Raw genomic sequence first — 16,708 nt, 5'->3', positions numbered from 1 at the left:
ATGTTTAATTGATACATACCATGTTTCCCTAAAAATAATACCTAGCTGGACAATTAGCTCTAATGTGTCTTTCAGAGCAAAAGTTAATATAATTTATATTGAATTAAATTTTCCTTATCCCTTCCTGCCTTGGGTGAAATGTCTGGGATCAGGGACTGATTATGGGGGAGGGAAGTACTATAGTAATGATTAAACAGTAAAATGGTTAACTGAATAGGTAGTATACACATCCTACTGAATGTTTTCCTGCATATATATATATATATATATATATATATAACTTCTATGAAAAAGTTCAAGAAACATTATTGAACACATATATTTTCCTGCTCATAATGTAAATAAATAAATGTTTGAGGGAGGGTCCCAGCCTCATGTGGTGATACCAATATCTTTGTGTAGTTATTTAAAATTTACAACATATTGTTACCTGTATTATCTCACGTAATTTTTACAACAATCCTGTGAGGTAGGTATTATTATCTCCATTTTAAAGATTAGAAAACTAAGGACTGGGGAGGTTATATCGTCTCATAGTCTCATAGCTAATAAGAGAGAGAGGAGAGACTCAAAACCCTTCTTCCACCCGCAGATCAGTTCTTTTCTTTAAACAACACTTCTCAACTTTGATGACACCTTAGCATCCCCTGGGGAACTTTTAAAATCTCAGTATCTACACAGCACTAATAATATTATATCAGAATATATAGGGGTAGGACCTAAGCTTCAGGATTTTTTAAGCTCCCCAGATGGTTCCAATGCGCAGTTAAGTCTGAGAAGCATGGCCCTAAAGCAGTATTTCTCAGTCCTGGTGGCTTAGAATCACTTGGGTTGCTGCCTAAGCTCCCGGCCTCCTCCGGCCAGTTACATCAGAATCTCTGGAGGCTGAGACCTGGGCATGAGTATTTTCTAAAAGTTCCCCCAGGTTATTCTAATGTGCAGCCAAAGTAGAGAATCATTGCTTAAAGTTTAAAGCATAGCTTCCTCTAAGGCTAAAGGTTGTTTAATTGAAATGAATAATAAATGTTACAGGTGGATACGTAGATTAATACTTTGAGAAGTAGCAGGCTAGAACAAGAAAGAAGCGGAGAGAGGAATGAATAGCAAGCATGTAACACACAAAGTGAGAAAAATCATGCGTTATCAGGCTTTGTATGAAATTCACTTCCTACCCTCTGCAATTCTAAGTGAATCGGCTTATCAGAATTCCTGCCAACCTATGAATTTAAAGTGCTGTCATCTGTATAGTTACCATATAACAAACTATTTGTTGACTATATATAGTAGCTACCCAGGGAAGTCTTCTAGAAAATATTATAAAGAAATTGAACTTTGTATGTGTTTACTGTATTTTTCAATATATATTCTCTTTAGGACCTCCAGGATTTATTAATTTGACCTCATTTTCCCTTCATGTCTTGAGCAAAATAAATGTCTTCTACTATTCTGTGTTGTTGCTGACTCTATATACAATGCTGGGTAAGTCCATTAGAAATCTGAGATTGTGAATTCTGCCATAGAATATATTGAGAATTTTGACAATAGAATCATTTAGGCTCTGGAGAGCATAACAAACGGCACATGGTTCCTTCATAAGTCACTTCCTGGGATATGCGCTTGGGAAATTCAGTTCTTTCCTACCATGTTTAAAGGACATTTAGTTAACTTACGGGTGCTGAGACCATTGCAGAATTTGCATGGAAATCGAACAGAAGATACAAGTTCAGCTTAATTGCCATCTCCTCAGAGCAGCCTTCTTTGACTACCTTAAAGTTTTGCCCTCTATTTCATCATGCTTTTTATTTCCTTCATTACTTTATCGCAATTAATGATTACCTTCTGTATTTATCACCTCTCCCCTCATTAGCATATCCATTGATGTCCTATCTGTTTGGTTCACCTCAATGTTCAGTACTAAGCACAGTGCCTACCGAGTATGTTGTTCAGTGAATAATTTACTAATGCGTGGCTCCTGAAAACTCAGCGGAGAAAAGAGAGAAACTGAGATGAGCAGTGCACGTAGGCATGTCTGAGCTCTGCTGTTATGTTAATTATTATACCCAATACTTACAAAGTCACTTAGCCACTTATGGAAGCAGAAAGCACGGTGGGTCTCTTTTTAAAGCTTTTTACTAATGTACCTTAGGGAATAAAAGTCAGTTAGGCTATTTGTTGTTTAGTTTTTGTTTCATACTTTTATTCTACCTTTGGACTTTTCTTTGCTCATTAGTAACTCTGACCAGAGAACACAAAGTAGTAAAAAAAAGAAATATGACATTTTACACTAATGTATAACAAGCTGTGACAGATTCCCCTTGGAGGCCAGTTTTCTTGTTGGAAGATAGATTGAAGCTGTTTTAGACACTTGTCTTACACTAGGAGGCAAAGCAAGTGATTTGGTTCCTGGCTGTAAAAGAAAACATTAAGAGGGGAGAAGTTCCTCCTCTTTTAAAAATTGAAACTTGAAGGAAAAACACTCTTTTTAGGCTAATTTGTATCTAATGGAGTTTACATGATATATTTCTGAGAAAATTATGTATGACTTTTTAAAGCTGAACTCTACTCTGACCAGGAAATTATGGTATTTGCATTTTGGAAAAGGAAGTCTGACTGTTCTTTAATCATCCTTAGCAACATAGTAGTTCCAGAAACCTGGATACTGAGAAGGGGCAGTGAATAATAGTAGGCAGAAGAGAAGTCATTCTGGCATTACAGATGAAAAATTAAAATAAAGAAGCAAGTTAAACTCTGCACATATTCACCCTGAGTACGTAGTTGACGTACAAAGCAAAGCCTATGGTTCAGCAAGAAAAGGCCGGAATCATTCGTTAGTATTAATCAAAAAGAGAAGTGCATTTTAGAAAGATGAAAGTGGTTGAAGTTTTATGGCTTAAAGCAGTAAATCTCAGTTATCCGGAAAATTAATTTCTGAGGACTACCCCTTTGCTTCTTAAAGGAAATGTTAATGCCTTGTATTGAAGTTATTATTGCAACAGAATCTCTTAATCTTTATGAATGTACTCCAGTATGTTTTTGGAATCTACAAGCTACATATCTATTCCAGGTATAGCATGTACTCAGATAATTTTATAATCAGAGAAATATGGAGCAGAGGAGCAAATAGCTGGTTAGCTAGGACACTGGGTGCAACATAGAGGTTAGCAAAGAAGAAAAGCTATGCAAATAAAATGCTTACAGATGAATGGTCTCATATTTCTTTGTTATTCCTGTAAATGCATCTTGTGATGTATGTAATAGTTATATTACAGAGTCATAGTTATTTAAGCTTCTTATTTCTTCTCCATTGCCTCTTTAGGACCATGGTTTATTGGTGAAATTACTAAGGGCAAAATAGGTTGCTGCTTTTCCTTTGGGATCTTTGTTGATGGCCATTTCCTACAAGGCAGTGTAACATTTATGGTTGGAATTCTCCAGGTAAGAAGTCAGAAATGCAATTTAAGAACACCTTAGCTTTATTGGACTAATTGTATAACACATACGCATTAAATCCCAAATCCCAAATTGAACACCATAAATCATGTTTCCTAAATTACTGGCAGGGAAGACTTTAATAGCTGGTGTTTTGTTTGCCTTTTGAGTGCTTCCTAAGCTCTTTCTTCCACTGTTGTCGTTTAAACATCTAAAATATATTTTTGGCAGGCAGGGTTTAGGAGAGGTGAAAGTGATTTTGGTTTTTGTTGTTTGTTTCACTGAGCTTTTCATTGACAAAAAAATGAAATAAGGGACTCATGATAGAATAAATGATAGACTTCTGATTATGATAATGAAGAAGGAAAATAGTTCAGAGGGAGGAAAGGAAAAATAGACATACACAAAAAGTGGGTTAGCTATCCAGTGAGAGCTGCCCTGGGCAAAACCAGACCTGGGCTTTCTAGTAATGTCTTATTAGTACACTTCTTTGAGAAACACTGATATATTGGTTTACATTTGGATTGAGATGCCTTTAAAACAAACAAACACACAAAATCCTGACCTGTAGCAAATCTCTAAACAGTTTGAAAGGTATTTACTTTTTTATTTTATTTTATTTACCTATTTATTTTACTCACCTAGTAGGACCAATGGACCAAAATCTGGAGGTGATGATCTGAAGTTTTAGAAGAGGTCCAAAAACATTATTCAAAATGAGTTCACAGCCTCATAACAGGACAGTAAAACATGATCAGCAGAATTAGAGATAAACAAATAGAGAAGACCTCTGCAATCACTGACCATAGGCCACAACATTCTCTGTATAGCAGTATTTCATATGTACATATGTCCTGGATCCAGTTCAATTTTCTATTATGTAAATGGAGGTTGTCTCTCAGGAGCAATCTTACACTAAGTAAAACCTGAGTCTTACCAAAGGGTGGGTTTATATTCATATTTGAATAAGTAGTACACTGGTAATGGATTTTATGTATCATCTAGGCCAGGGGAGTCCAAACTTTTTTCAACGTTTTTCACCAAGGGCCATATGCGGTAAAATACACAAACAGCCGGGCCACTCACTCAAGGTGAAGTACGTATTGCCTCACCTGGTTTATTTAAGTAAACTAAATATATTTTTGGAATTTGCTGCGGGCCAATTAACAATGGATTGCGGGCTGCAGTTTGCCCACGGGCCGCAGTTTTGACACCCCTGATCTAGGCCCATGACTCCTAAATCTATATCTCTGATCTGGACCTTTTCTCTGCACTTCAGGTGCCTATATCTCCACCTACCATTTCACATCTTCCTTTAGATATCTAATAGGCATCTCAGCTTAATAGTATATCTCTTATAGGACCTTTAATTTCTACCCACAAAACTGTTCCTAGTTTTTGCAATTTTAATAAATGGCTCCCCAGTTCACCCAGTTTCTTCAGGATGTATCCTCAGTTCTTCTCCTTCCTTTGTACCCTGTATCTAGTTCATCAACAAGTAATACCTTGTTTGCTCTACCTCCAATACATATCTTGAATCCACCGCTTCTCTCAATCCCGGTTGCTACCACCATAGTCTAAATCATAATTATTTCTTTTCTGGGTTACTGCATGACCCCCCTAACTGGTCTTCCTACTGCTGTTTTTGCCTCCCTACTGTCAGTTTGCCACAGAGCATCCACTGTGGTCCTTTCAAAACTTTAATCAGCTCACTTCTCAGCTTAAAACCCTTTAAACAGAGCAGTGATATGATCTTGGTCCTGCTGACTGTCCCAATTTCCACTTGGCTCATCATGTTCCAGGCCCATTGGCCTTAAATAGGCCAAGACCTCTCCCACCTCTGGGATTTCACTTGATTCTTCTGTCTGGAATGCAGTTCTTTCCACTGACTCAGGCCTGTCCTTCGGGCTTCAGAGAGCCCATTTCCCAGTTGCCTTCTCATGACCCAGTTATTTCCTTCATCGAATTTCTCATAGTCTGTAATTATCTTTCCTGTTCGTTTGTTTATTTGTTTATTTATTTATTTGGTTTTGCTTCTCTCTGTTAGACTGTAAACACTATGATGCATCTTTTCTGACTTGTTCACCAGTATGTCCCAAGCCTAGAGTATAGCAGTGCCTGCCACCTAATGGGTGATGAATGAATGACACAGCAGTTAAACTTGGATTATAACTTAAATCTTCTAATCTGTATTCCAGTACTCATCATGCTACTTCAAAGAAAAATACAAAGAAAAAGAAATATTGATACCCATGACCCTCTCACTCTGCCAAAAAAAAAAAAAAAGAGTATGTGTATGTGTATACACATCAATTCATTTCCACCTTAAACATTATCAAGGGCACCTGCCTTTACGAGGAAGAAAAGGATACAGGCAGCTATATAACTAACTACAAGTCAACTGTTTTTAGTGTTATAACCAAATGTGATCAAAGCATAACGAATCAGAATCAGAGGTAACCCTCAAAACAGAAAGCAACATATTCTTAGGAGCCACCAATAATGTATTAGACCCTACCCTGACCCCTTGGAGGACTTGCTGGTAAGCTAGTGGTTCTGTTCTGCTCTTCTTTCCAGTTGGCGTTTTTTAACATCCCTTTGATGGCTTACCTGTGTTGGAGCTTGCTGCAGCGGTGCTTTGGTCACAACTTCAGGTCTCATCTCCATCAAGGAAAACGCTTGAAAATTATACCTGTTCACCTTCTTATGTTACTGCTGTACATCTGGCAGATTTATTCCTGCTACTTTCTTCATATGACATTTGGAACTCTAGCGTTTTTCTTCTCCCCTTTAAGGACCTGGTTGACATTGCTGACACCTATTCTCATTCATTGTGTGTGGACACGGAACTCCGACAAGCTTGGAACCTTCACAGTGCAGTTAAAAAGCCACTTGAGCTCCTGAAAGCCACGTCTCACCATCCACCTCTGTAGGCCTCTGCCCCAGCAGCAGGTGGAAAGCCAGTATTGGTGGGCACGCTTCGGGGAGCTGCTGCTCCTTGGACGCCTGGGAGTTGGGGAAATTACCCACTATTCATTCCTGCAGAATGGAGTGCAGAAAAGTCTCTAAATAATGCCATGATTCCTTCCTTCCTCAAGAAAGCAAAGGATTGATTTACTTTTGTGAAGAGAAAGCCTGCATCTAGATCTACAGGAGGGCCTGGATGTGTATGGGCGCATGTGCAGCCCAGTGTTTTTAGGTTTACCTCATGTAAAGTACCTAGCACAGTACCTAGCTGTCAAGGGTGCCACTTTAGGGAAAGGGAACCAGTGTGAACTTGAGCCTGACCCTGACTACCCTTGAGCTATTATTATAGCTCCCAGTCCCTTTTTTCTGCTTCCTTAGTCGGGGGTGTTTTCAACCAATCAAATAAATGAATGATAAATAAGAAATAACGCGGACTGGTCCTTGCGTGTGCGGCCGGGCCTTGGGCCTGAGGGAGGAGGTCGGGGGCGGGGAGTGGGTGTCAGGCGTGACCCGGCCTCTGGGGAGGGAGGGGGCGTGGCTGGGCCGCTGGGGCGGGGCGGGTTGTTGCCGGAAACTAACCCAGGTCTGTGACGCCCGGAAGTGGAGCAACTACCGCTGTGCCTCTGGCCGCTGCTGTGGCGTCTTTTGTCTGCAGGCCCCAGGCGATCTGCTGAGATGGCGGGCGCAGGTGCACCTGCAGCCGCGATCTCCACCCTGACTCCGCCTTTGGAGCAGCTCCGGCTTTTAGCCGGGGAGCTGCGGTTGCTCTTGCCCGGAGTGCGGGGTGAGCGGATGCTGTTGGGCCGGGCGACCGCAGGGGCAGCCTTGGGTCGGGAAGCGGGCAAGCTGTGGAGCGGGGACCCGGGCGGAGGAGGTGGGGGGCCGGAGGTGTCTCCGCTAACCTCTACTTTTCTTTTGCCACCTGGCGGCCCACACGCCACGCACACCCAGTCGGCGAAGCCCGGGAGACCACCAAGGAGTTCAATCGGAAGACGTTTTGGAGGAGACTCAGTGAGTGCCTCTCCTGTCTTCTCCCAGCGTCCCAACCCCTCCCTCCCCCGCTGTCCCCCCCCCCCCCCGCTGCATCCTCTCTGCGGGGATACCTCACCATATACCCTCAGAGGTTGAAATATAAAACATTGATTTTTGGAGGTGTTTTCTCTACGTCTAAGGGTGTAGAGAGAACGCGTTATCTTTAAAGTCCGTGCAGCAGCTGCAGCCTTATCCTTTTGGCACTAACATATTGCCTCCTGCTTCCTGCTTTGTCACACCCCCTCCCCCTCCAGATGAGGCAGCTGTGAAAGTGTCAAGGGAAGCCACGACTATGACCGAAGTCTTCTCTAGACTTCCACTGCCACTGCCGTCCTCACAGGTGGGCTTTACTTTCCTGGAATCCTTGCGCTGCCTTGTTATTCTTCAGGAATCCTTCCATTTTCTTTCCACCTTTTACACTCAAACCAGGGGATTTATTATCATCTGTCATAAATAAGACTGCAGTTCTCATCCCACAGGATTGTTGTGAAGACTACATTGCCAAGTGCAGTACTTGGCATGGAGTAGGCAGGTCATCTAAATTGTATTGGTTCATTTTGAAGTGCATCCTGGTTATTTCCTTTCTGATAATTTTTTTTACGCACTTGCAGTTTGTTTTCAGCTATATGATCCCCATCTGACAGATGAGTAAGCGGGCTCACAGGCTCAGGTTAAGGTAATAAGCAGTGGGATTAGATTTTAAATTAGGATCTATCTGCTGTCGGAGCTGCACCTTTTTTGTTATATTGCATAATACCCTTTTTACCCTTTTGAATTATTCTTTATATTTAACCAGTAACAATTATACAGTATGAAATTCAAAAGATATCAAAGTGTGCTAAAAAGTTTGTCTTCCTTCCTCAGTTCCTTTGATTATTCATATCTATTCTAAGCATATGCACATTTATGTGTGTATGCCTGCTGCTTTTCACACAAATGATAGGATACCATAAACACTTTTCTGAACCTTCTTTTTGAAACAAATTAGCAATATAGCTTGCAAATTGTTTCTCAGCAGCACATATAAAGTTCATTTCTTTGTAATGGCTGCATGGTATTCAGTAGAGTACATGTGCCTGTTATTTATTTAACCAGTACTCTATGTGGATATTTAAGCTGTTTCCAACTTTTAGCTATTATAAACAATACTGTGATAAACTGCCTAATACAATATTTGAGTATGTGTGTAAAAAAAAAATCCAGGGAGTGGAATTGCTAGAACAAAGAATTTATACATTTTTAATAACCCTTTATTATAAAACGAATGAAAATAAACGTTGACTTGTGATCAGGTATGCCCTATGCCCAGTTTTTCTAGAGCGAGGTATACTTAATTTGGGATAAGTTTATTTAAAAATGGCATACTCATTGCCTTATTTGATTTTCATAGTCAATAGTTTCATTCTCTTTTTCAGTCCATACATCCAGATGTTTTGAAATGGAAAAATATCTTTGCTGCACCTACAATGATAAACTCTCTCCCCCTACATAACTCAGAGATCTGTGATGAGGGAACAAGAGATGAATGGTATAAGAGCACTTTAAAAGCTTTGCAGGGCCAGCCCGGTGGCTCAGGCGGTTAGAGCTCTGTGCTCCTAACTCCAAAGGCTGTCGGTTCCATTCCCACATGGGCCAGTGGGCTCTCAACCACAAGGTTGCCAGTTCAATTCCTCGAGTCCCACAAGGGATGGTGGGCAGCGCCCCCTGCAACTCAGATTGAACAGTTCACGGCACCTTGAGCTGAGCTGCCGCTGAGCTCCCAGATGGCTCAGTTGGTTGGAACGCGTCCTCTCAACCACAAGGTTGTTGGTTCGACTCCCGCAAGGGATGGTGGGCTGTGCCCCCTGCAACTAGCAATGGCAACTGGACCTGGAGCTGAGCTGCGCCCTCCACAACTAAGACTGAAAGGTCAACAACTTGACTTAGAAAAAAGTCCTGGAAGTACACACTGTTCCCCAATAAAATCCTGTTCCCCTTCCCCAATAAAATCTTTAAAAAAAAAAAAAAAAAAGCTTTGCAGAAGAAAGTATTTTTTTCAAAGGGAGTAGTAATATTACCTTATTTTTCTTATCTGCCAACTCTTTTCTTTCAGATACACTTAGGACTTGCTCCTAAAATTTACAGTTAGTAAAATACCATGAGGAGGCAGTATAGGACTATTTTTCCATACATGTTCAGGTCAGTGGTTTCACTCAGATGAAAACTTAGAATTTGCTTTTTATTTGAATTATATATATTTGAATCTCAATTGCTTTCTTAGAATCTCAGCATGTTAGTCTTAATGATGAATGGTTTTGTTTGTTTTAATTCCAGTTCCACATGGACTGGTATTTTTATAAAATTATGTGTGTGGTTGAAGCAATGTCAGATTACCATAAAAGTTTCTAAACACTCTCAATCACTGTACTTATTCATCCCAGACTGGTAACAAACGCTTTATGGACTGGCACCAATCTCTAGACCACATTTTACATAGAACTAGCTTAGAATTGAGTAGCAAAGTGAGGAAAAGGAAGAAAAGAGAATGCCAGTGACTGCTCAGTCAACATTGAGCATTGTAGAGTCCATACTAATTATCTTTAGGTATATTGTGATCCTGTTAGACAGAGAGACAAGATACCTGGTTAATGGTCTAAAATAGGATTGGCAAACTTTTTCTGTCTAGGGCCAGATAGTAAATATTTCAGGCTTTGCAGGCCAACTACTCAACTCTGTAGTACAAACACAACTATGGATAATATGTAAATGAAAGAGCATGGCTATCCTAGTAACACTGTTTACAAAAATTGGCAGTGTACCTGATTGGCCTGTGGGCCATAGTTTGCCAACTCCTGGTCTAGGATAAGGTGACTGTTTCATAGCAGATAGCAAGAATACATTTTTCCAGCTACTTAATATTTTATTGAGTTACCAGCTCAGCAGCTGGTGTCTAGCTCACTCTTCTATAGTATGAGAATAATACAAGGCCTAACTCGTAATAGGACTTCAGAAAGTGTTTGATGATGCTGTCCAGACGTCTGCTCTCTTTTGTCTCTCTTCCACAGTAGAAGGGTTGACCATATCTAATCCATTTTTTTTTCCATTCTGAAATTGGTCTATCGCTTCATAGGAAACCCAGAGGTTCTGTGAACAGGTCCGTGCTGCCATCAAGGCAATTATTGCAGTATACTACTCACTGCCCAAGGATCAGGGTAAGCCACTATGTACACGTGAATGTATAGAGTAGATCTTTGCTAACATGACGGTTTGTGTTCGGAGACTTTTACCTTTTCCTCAGTTTGATCATGTGAGGTAACTTATCCCACAAAATGCAAAGATACTACATTGGTGCAAAAGTAATTGCGGTTTAAAAGGTTAAAAATAATTGCAAAAACTGCAATTACTTTTGCATCAACCTAATAATTTTATAATGTAAGTAACTTCCATCAATAAGCCTTTAGATACAGGTGCTGTGTTCCCATCTCCCCTGCCTTGCCTGACTCTAAGGTTTTAATTCTTATTGGCTCTTGCCTCTCTAACCGATTTTAACCACCACAGATGTTGACTGAATCTCAGCCAATACTCAGGCCTGGGCTATCCCCAGTCTCCTTCACCCACATTACATCGCACCGTGTTTCTCAGCTCCCTTATAGGTTAAGTGGCCTCCAGCCCTGCCCGTAGATCCATGCCTTGATTATAATCATGCCAAAATTATAAATGAATACATGTCTCCTGGATCTTCAGGGTTATCACAAATGGTTTAACCTTTGTGTTTTATGCACAAGTGTCAAGGGACCACTGTCCTTAACGAAATGCTCTCATGAAAAGATTTTGTTCCAGATCTCTTTTGGAGAACAGCACTCAGGAATGGTGGGAGGAGCAAAAAAATGACATGGGGATATAAGTCAGACCTGCCTTTTGTGTTGGCACTCCAGTTAAAGCACGTGGGTACATATTACCTCAAGTTCTGTAGTGCTTAGATTCTCAGGAAAGCAGGTGGTGACTTCTGGAAAGAAGACCAGGCTGCTTAGTCTTTGGGTTTGGCTACAGGAACCACCCTGAGAAAGCTGGTCCGGAGTGCCACTGTGGACATCGTCGATGGCATGGCTCAGCTTGTGGAAGTGCTGTGTATCCCTCCAGCTCAGAGGTAGTGATGCCACAGTTGGCTTATTAATTAATGGGGTTCCTTGCTTCAGGGAGGGAGAAACTTCATTTCAACAGCAAAGTTACTAGTAACTGAGAATAATGACCAGCAAGAAGGATCTTTTTAGGAGACAGGAACTTAGATTATTAACGTATCTTTATTGGTTCCTTTCCTCAGGCCCGAGAACAATGACCTTATTTCCTATAACAGCGTCTGGGTTGCATGCAGGCAGGTGCCTCGGATACCAAGAGGTGGGTAAGAGTGGGAAGTGGGCCACTGATTCTAGTAGCAGACAGACCCCTCATACTAGATTCTTATACATCATTTTGTACCATGCATATACATATTTAACCTATAAAAAGAATTTAGTGGAATATATATGGTTTATTGCCAACATCAAAAGGTAAGTATTAATACTTTCTACCAGTCTTTTTAGTTCTCATACTTCTAAATTCTAACTCCCTTTTCCCCTCTGTCTTTCGTTGAACAAATGTGGTTTGTTCTCCTGGTCCTGCCCAGGAGCAGTATTATGGGACACACAAGCGGTTACGAGGTAGAGCCAGCTAGGCCAAAAGCAGTAGTCGTCCAAGAGGACCACGATGAGAAACGCCATGTGACCATTTTACTTCTTCCTGTGGTGAAGGATGAAGAGCTTTTTAGTCCCCTCTCTGGGTACCTAGAAGATAGGTCAGAATTTTACTTTAAACTGCCGCTTTTATTGACTGTCCTTGACACTCCCTTCAAATGGGAACACTCTTGGTTGTCCTTTGCAGACTTAAGAGAATTGTTGGGTTTCTCCTCTAATTGTAGTGCTTATGATTTTTCATTCCCAGATAACAAAGCTGCAGCCCTTTTAATGCTGACAAAGAGTGTGGATTTAGTGAAGGACGCACATGAGGAAGTGGAGCGGGTAAGAGGACCTCTGTCTTTATTGGTCTTCGGAAGGCAACTCTGTGACCAGTAGATGAGAATTGGTTATAATGAGAAGAGATGTCCTGACATTGACCAGACAGATCCACTCCTCACTCCTGTCTCCCACATCCCACCCCATGCCAGTGTGTGATTTTGTGTCATTCCCCTCTGTTCCATTGCTGGACTAGGAGAGCAAGAGGGTTGATGAAGTGATCCAACCATTAGTGAAGTAGCTGGCAGAGGTTTTGGGACAACTCAGACATGATGCTGAAAGTACAATATCTACTTTTTATTATTTGGCATTTACATAAATCATCATATGTCTTAGGCTGTGGAAGAATGTGACCCTTACCATGGGCTCTTGAATGACATTGAGGACAACTCTGACAATCACGGTGATGTGTGGGGGTGTCCAAACAATCAGGACTTGTATTGGTCAGAGGAAGATCAAGAGCTCATGATCCCGTGCCTTGCACTGGTGAGAACATCCAAAGCCTGCCTGAAGGAAATCCAGATCTCAGTGGCAGAAAACGGGAAGAAGGATCAGGTGGCCCAGCTGGATGACATTGTGGATATTTCTGATGAGATCAGCCCTAGGTGAGTGTGAACCCCACTTGAAACATCTGAGCAGCAGCATTCTGATCTCAGCTTGTGCTGTCATCCCAAGGTTTCTTCCCCAGTTTTTCATTTTGAAATTTTTCAAACCTACAGGGAAGGTGAAAAAGTATCACAGCAAACACCCACACGTCCTTCATCTAGATTCACTTAGTGTTCACAATATTTTCTATATTGTTTTATTTCTCTATAGATAGTTGTACCATTTTTTCCCGGGAACCATTTGAGAGTAAGTTGCAGACATTTTACCCCTAAATATTTCTTATTATTACATCCAAGAAATTTAACACTGAATATAATATTATCTAATGTTCAGATTTCCCCAGTTGTCTCTAAAATGTCTCATAGCTCCTTTTTTTTAAAAAAAAATTCCAGGCTCGTGAAGGTGTCACTGCATTTGGTTGTCATCTCTTTAGTTTCTTGCAACTAGAACAGTACTTGTCCCTTTTAGTCTTATTTGACATTGACATTTTTAAAGAATCTAGGTCAATTGTCTTATAGAATAGCCAATAGTCTGGATTTAACAATTGTTTTCTCATGATTACAGATTATATTCAGGTTAAACATTTTTTTGGCAAGAATATCACAGTTAAGTGTTTTGTGCTTCTCATTGTGTCATTTTGGGGAGGCGCATGATGTTAGTTTGTCCCATTATTGGTAGGACTAAATTCGATCACTTGGTTAAAGAGGTGCTCATTTTCGTGGCATTGTGTGGATGAACCCCACCTGTATTAGTTATTAAACTGATGGTTTCAGATCCTCACATTTTTAACTGAATTAATCATGTCCCGTGCTACAGTCCAAGTGGTTCCCCCCCGCCATTTCCTAGTGAAAATGGGGTGTGTAGATGTTGAGTAAATACTGTTGAATTGATTCTTTATTGGTTGCCCAATTTAAGGAACTGATAGGCATTCCTGGGAGAGTCATTTTCTTACTAGTTGCATCCTCAGTTGTGTGCTGGAAACCACCTAGCTGAGCTTTGTTTCTTTTTTTGTTAATGGTTATTTTTGCTTTCTATCTGTAGTGTGGATGACTTGGTTCTGAGCATATATCCACCTATGTGCCACCTGACTGTGCGACTCAATGTGAGTACCTGCATTGGTAGACCTAATTGGTAGAATTTCACTAATTCTATACTAAATACTAAAGTATTTGCTTTAAGCTATACTTAAGCTATCGGGAATATATTTATTTGTTACACTTGGATGTAAGTACAACAGTAATGTCTTAGTTCTTACATTTGTTTTTGCTTGATGAATATTTGCTGAACTTGACTTATTCTAATGATTAGCTCTGATAGTACTTTTCCATAACCACTTGGGTGATCATTTAGAAAAACCCAAAGAACTTAGAAAATGCTGCTTTGAAAAGAAAGTCTTGGGGTGGCCAGTTAGCTCAGTTGAATAGAGCTTGGTACTGGTAGCACGAAGGTTGCCAGTTCGATCCCTGCATGGGCCAGTATGAACTGCGCCCCCCACCCTTAAAAAAAAAAAGAAAAGAAGAAAAGAAAGTCTTAATTATTGCAGTGCTTTCAGATCCTCTCAACCTGAAGTCATACGTTTCTAATTCCTACTGTAGGCAAAAATAAATGTTCCAGAAACATACTCTGTTCTAATATAAATACATTGTGTGATTTAACCATGGAAGATCAAGCCCTCATTAAAAATCTGATTTTATTGTATTCTTTCAAGTCCTGGGTCCTGTACTAGAGAGAGTTCTAATCTCTTATTTTTATAAACTCAAATTCTTCTCTAATGTTATTGATAAGAGAAGTAAAACTGCCAAATGGCTTGTATTCTACAATCAGATGTTTCAATCCTAATAATATTTGATAAATTAGATAGTGGAAAGTAGATTCATTAAATGTATCTTCACAATGCGCAAACACCTTGAAGTAGAATAGAATCCTTTTGGGCATTAACTTTTTTTATTTGTATTCACTTTTTAAAAATTGACTTTCTAAGAAATAAATATCTTTGGCAATATGCCTTGTTAATTACCACAAATAAAAATTTTAAATATGTACTATATTTTAGTAGCATACATACATCCTCATGTTATATTGTCATTGATGTTCTTAAAATTCTGTACATAGAAGAGAAACATTAGTTGTTTCTACTATACATTCTGAGCTATCAGTGATTGAGACAAATTCAGGTTATAGTCCTTTTGCTGTTTTTTTAAATTTAAAAATATTTTTAAAAACTTATAAAAGTGTTACAGCAACAATATTAATAAAATTTTGCTAAATAGAACAGAATCCATAATCAGGGTGAGCCTTTCCCATAAAAATAAAACTTCTCTGTTTCTTTTCTAGTCTGCAAAACTTGTGTCTGTTTTGAAGAAGGCACTTGAAATTACAAAGTGAGTATGAGGACTTCTCCCCAAAGAGCTTTTTAAGAGTAAACCCACCCAGCCATTCTCAACTCCCAAACGCCCATTTCAAGGAGTGGGTGTGGTGTTTTCTTTCAGCTTCAGTTTTGGAGCAGCTGATTTTCTGCAAAGAAACTTGCCTTTTCTTACTATAGTTTCCTCTGTGCTCCCTGTTGAGGATAGGTTTTTTTCCCTGACAGTCTAATAAATTTGACTTGCCTTTTTCCCCATTCCTTTTGCAGAGCGAGTCATGTGACCCCACAGCCAGAAGATAGTTTGATCCCTTTACTCATCAATGCCATTGATCATTGCATGAACAGAATCAAGGAACTTACTCAGAATGAACTTGAGTTATGAGTTTTCAGGCTCATTTGTCCACTCTCCCTTTCTTACTATTACATCCAGGGTCTGATATCTGCTTTTAAAATGGGGCTAGAATGCTTTTTGGATTGAAAGGGAGGGAGTTCCTGTCGATCAAGAGACACTATTACTAAAGATTGTTGGCTAAGCCAGACTGGCAATTATTTATAAACCATATGTGTGATATATTTTTCTGTGCTAGATACAAAATACAATAGCATGAGTTTGTGTTCCTGAATCACCTCTCAGAGGTTCCTGGGGAAGCTGCCTTATTCCCTATTTTCAATAAAGTGTGTTGTTTCTTTGTTAAAGATGTTGATAGTCTCAATAAAATGTTAACCTGCCAGTGGTTAAATGAGTACCCTTCCAAAGTTTCTATCAGCAAGACTAGAACATTGCTTTTATTCGGGTTTATAGATCTAAAAATCTGATTCTGATCAGAAGTATATTTAGAACAAAACACTTTATTTATAGAAGATGACTCTAAAATCCCTTTTAATACTTGAAAATGTTATATAACTATTCTTATTGATAGGTCCTTCTAAGTATTATTCTGGGTCACTCCATGCCTCTAAAATTACTTTGTGGTATTGAGCTCATCGGTTAGGTTTGTTCACTTCATTGAACCAGATTTGTTTTTTATATATACCTATATTGTTTTCTCTGTTAACATATTACGTGTCCCCAAATATAAATACAAAATTTTTATAAATCAAAAAATTTTAAATGTATAAGAGAGTTTATATAGAGTTTATATAATTTTAAGGGGCTCTTCAGTTAATCCTTTCGCAAAACCATCACCATCTAATTATATTTTTGCATCAGTCTGGAAGATCGTATATTGGAAACAAGGTAAACCTGTAGTGATGTATATTCTGGTGACCTGACTTGGGCCTT

The 16,708-nt window shown here is 39.6% G+C and overlaps 2 protein-coding genes across 8 annotated transcripts in view; both read left to right on the top strand.

Moving 5' to 3' along the window:
- Positions 1-6,814, top strand: part of TMEM62 (transmembrane protein 62) — a 31,085-nt gene extending 24,271 nt beyond the window's left edge. For 5 of the 7 annotated variants that reach the window (XM_033106885.1, XM_033106881.1, XM_033106886.1 and 2 more), the window contains 3 exons: positions 1,375-1,479; positions 3,317-3,435; positions 6,007-6,814. In XM_033106885.1, the coding sequence (XP_032962776.1) occupies positions 1,375-1,479; positions 3,317-3,435; positions 6,007-6,333 (551 nt within the window). In that variant the 3' untranslated portion in view covers positions 6,334-6,814. Of the gene's footprint in view, positions 1-1,374; positions 1,480-3,316; positions 3,436-4,077; positions 4,126-6,006 lie in introns of all 7 variants that reach the window. The other 2 variants (XM_033106882.1, XM_033106883.1) reach the window with 2 other exon arrangements.
- Positions 6,815-6,965: 151 nt separating this feature from the next.
- On the top strand, positions 6,966-16,166 carry CCNDBP1 (cyclin D1 binding protein 1). Its single transcript, XM_033108152.1, has 11 exons — positions 6,966-7,180; positions 7,348-7,407; positions 7,683-7,768; positions 10,538-10,619; positions 11,458-11,554; positions 11,729-11,802; positions 12,385-12,461; positions 12,792-13,060; positions 14,103-14,163; positions 15,396-15,442; positions 15,694-16,166. The coding sequence occupies exons 1-11, from the start codon at positions 7,072-7,074 to the stop codon at positions 15,806-15,808; spliced, it is 1,077 nt and encodes a 358-aa protein (XP_032964043.1). The 5' UTR covers positions 6,966-7,071; the 3' UTR covers positions 15,809-16,166.
- The last annotated feature ends 542 nt before the right edge of the window (positions 16,167-16,708 follow it).

This window comes from Rhinolophus ferrumequinum, chromosome 6 (genome assembly GCF_004115265.2).
Source record: "Rhinolophus ferrumequinum isolate MPI-CBG mRhiFer1 chromosome 6, mRhiFer1_v1.p, whole genome shotgun sequence".
Taxonomy (NCBI): Eukaryota; Metazoa; Chordata; class Mammalia; order Chiroptera; family Rhinolophidae; genus Rhinolophus; species Rhinolophus ferrumequinum.
This window is presented reverse-complemented; position numbering and strand designations above follow the sequence as displayed.

Bases quoted from the DNA above. Each gene is read 5' to 3' on its own strand.
- CCNDBP1 (XM_033108152.1), top strand. From the start codon at position 7,072: ATGGCGGGCGCAGGTGCACCTGCAGCCGCGATCTCCACCCTGACTCCG. The intron at 7,408-7,682 runs GTGAGTGCCTCT...CTCCCCCTCCAG, and splicing joins GACGTTTTGGAGGAGACTCA to ATGAGGCAGCTGTGAAAGTG. The intron at 13,061-14,102 runs GTGAGTGTGAAC...TTCTATCTGTAG, and splicing joins TCTGATGAGATCAGCCCTAG to TGTGGATGACTTGGTTCTGA.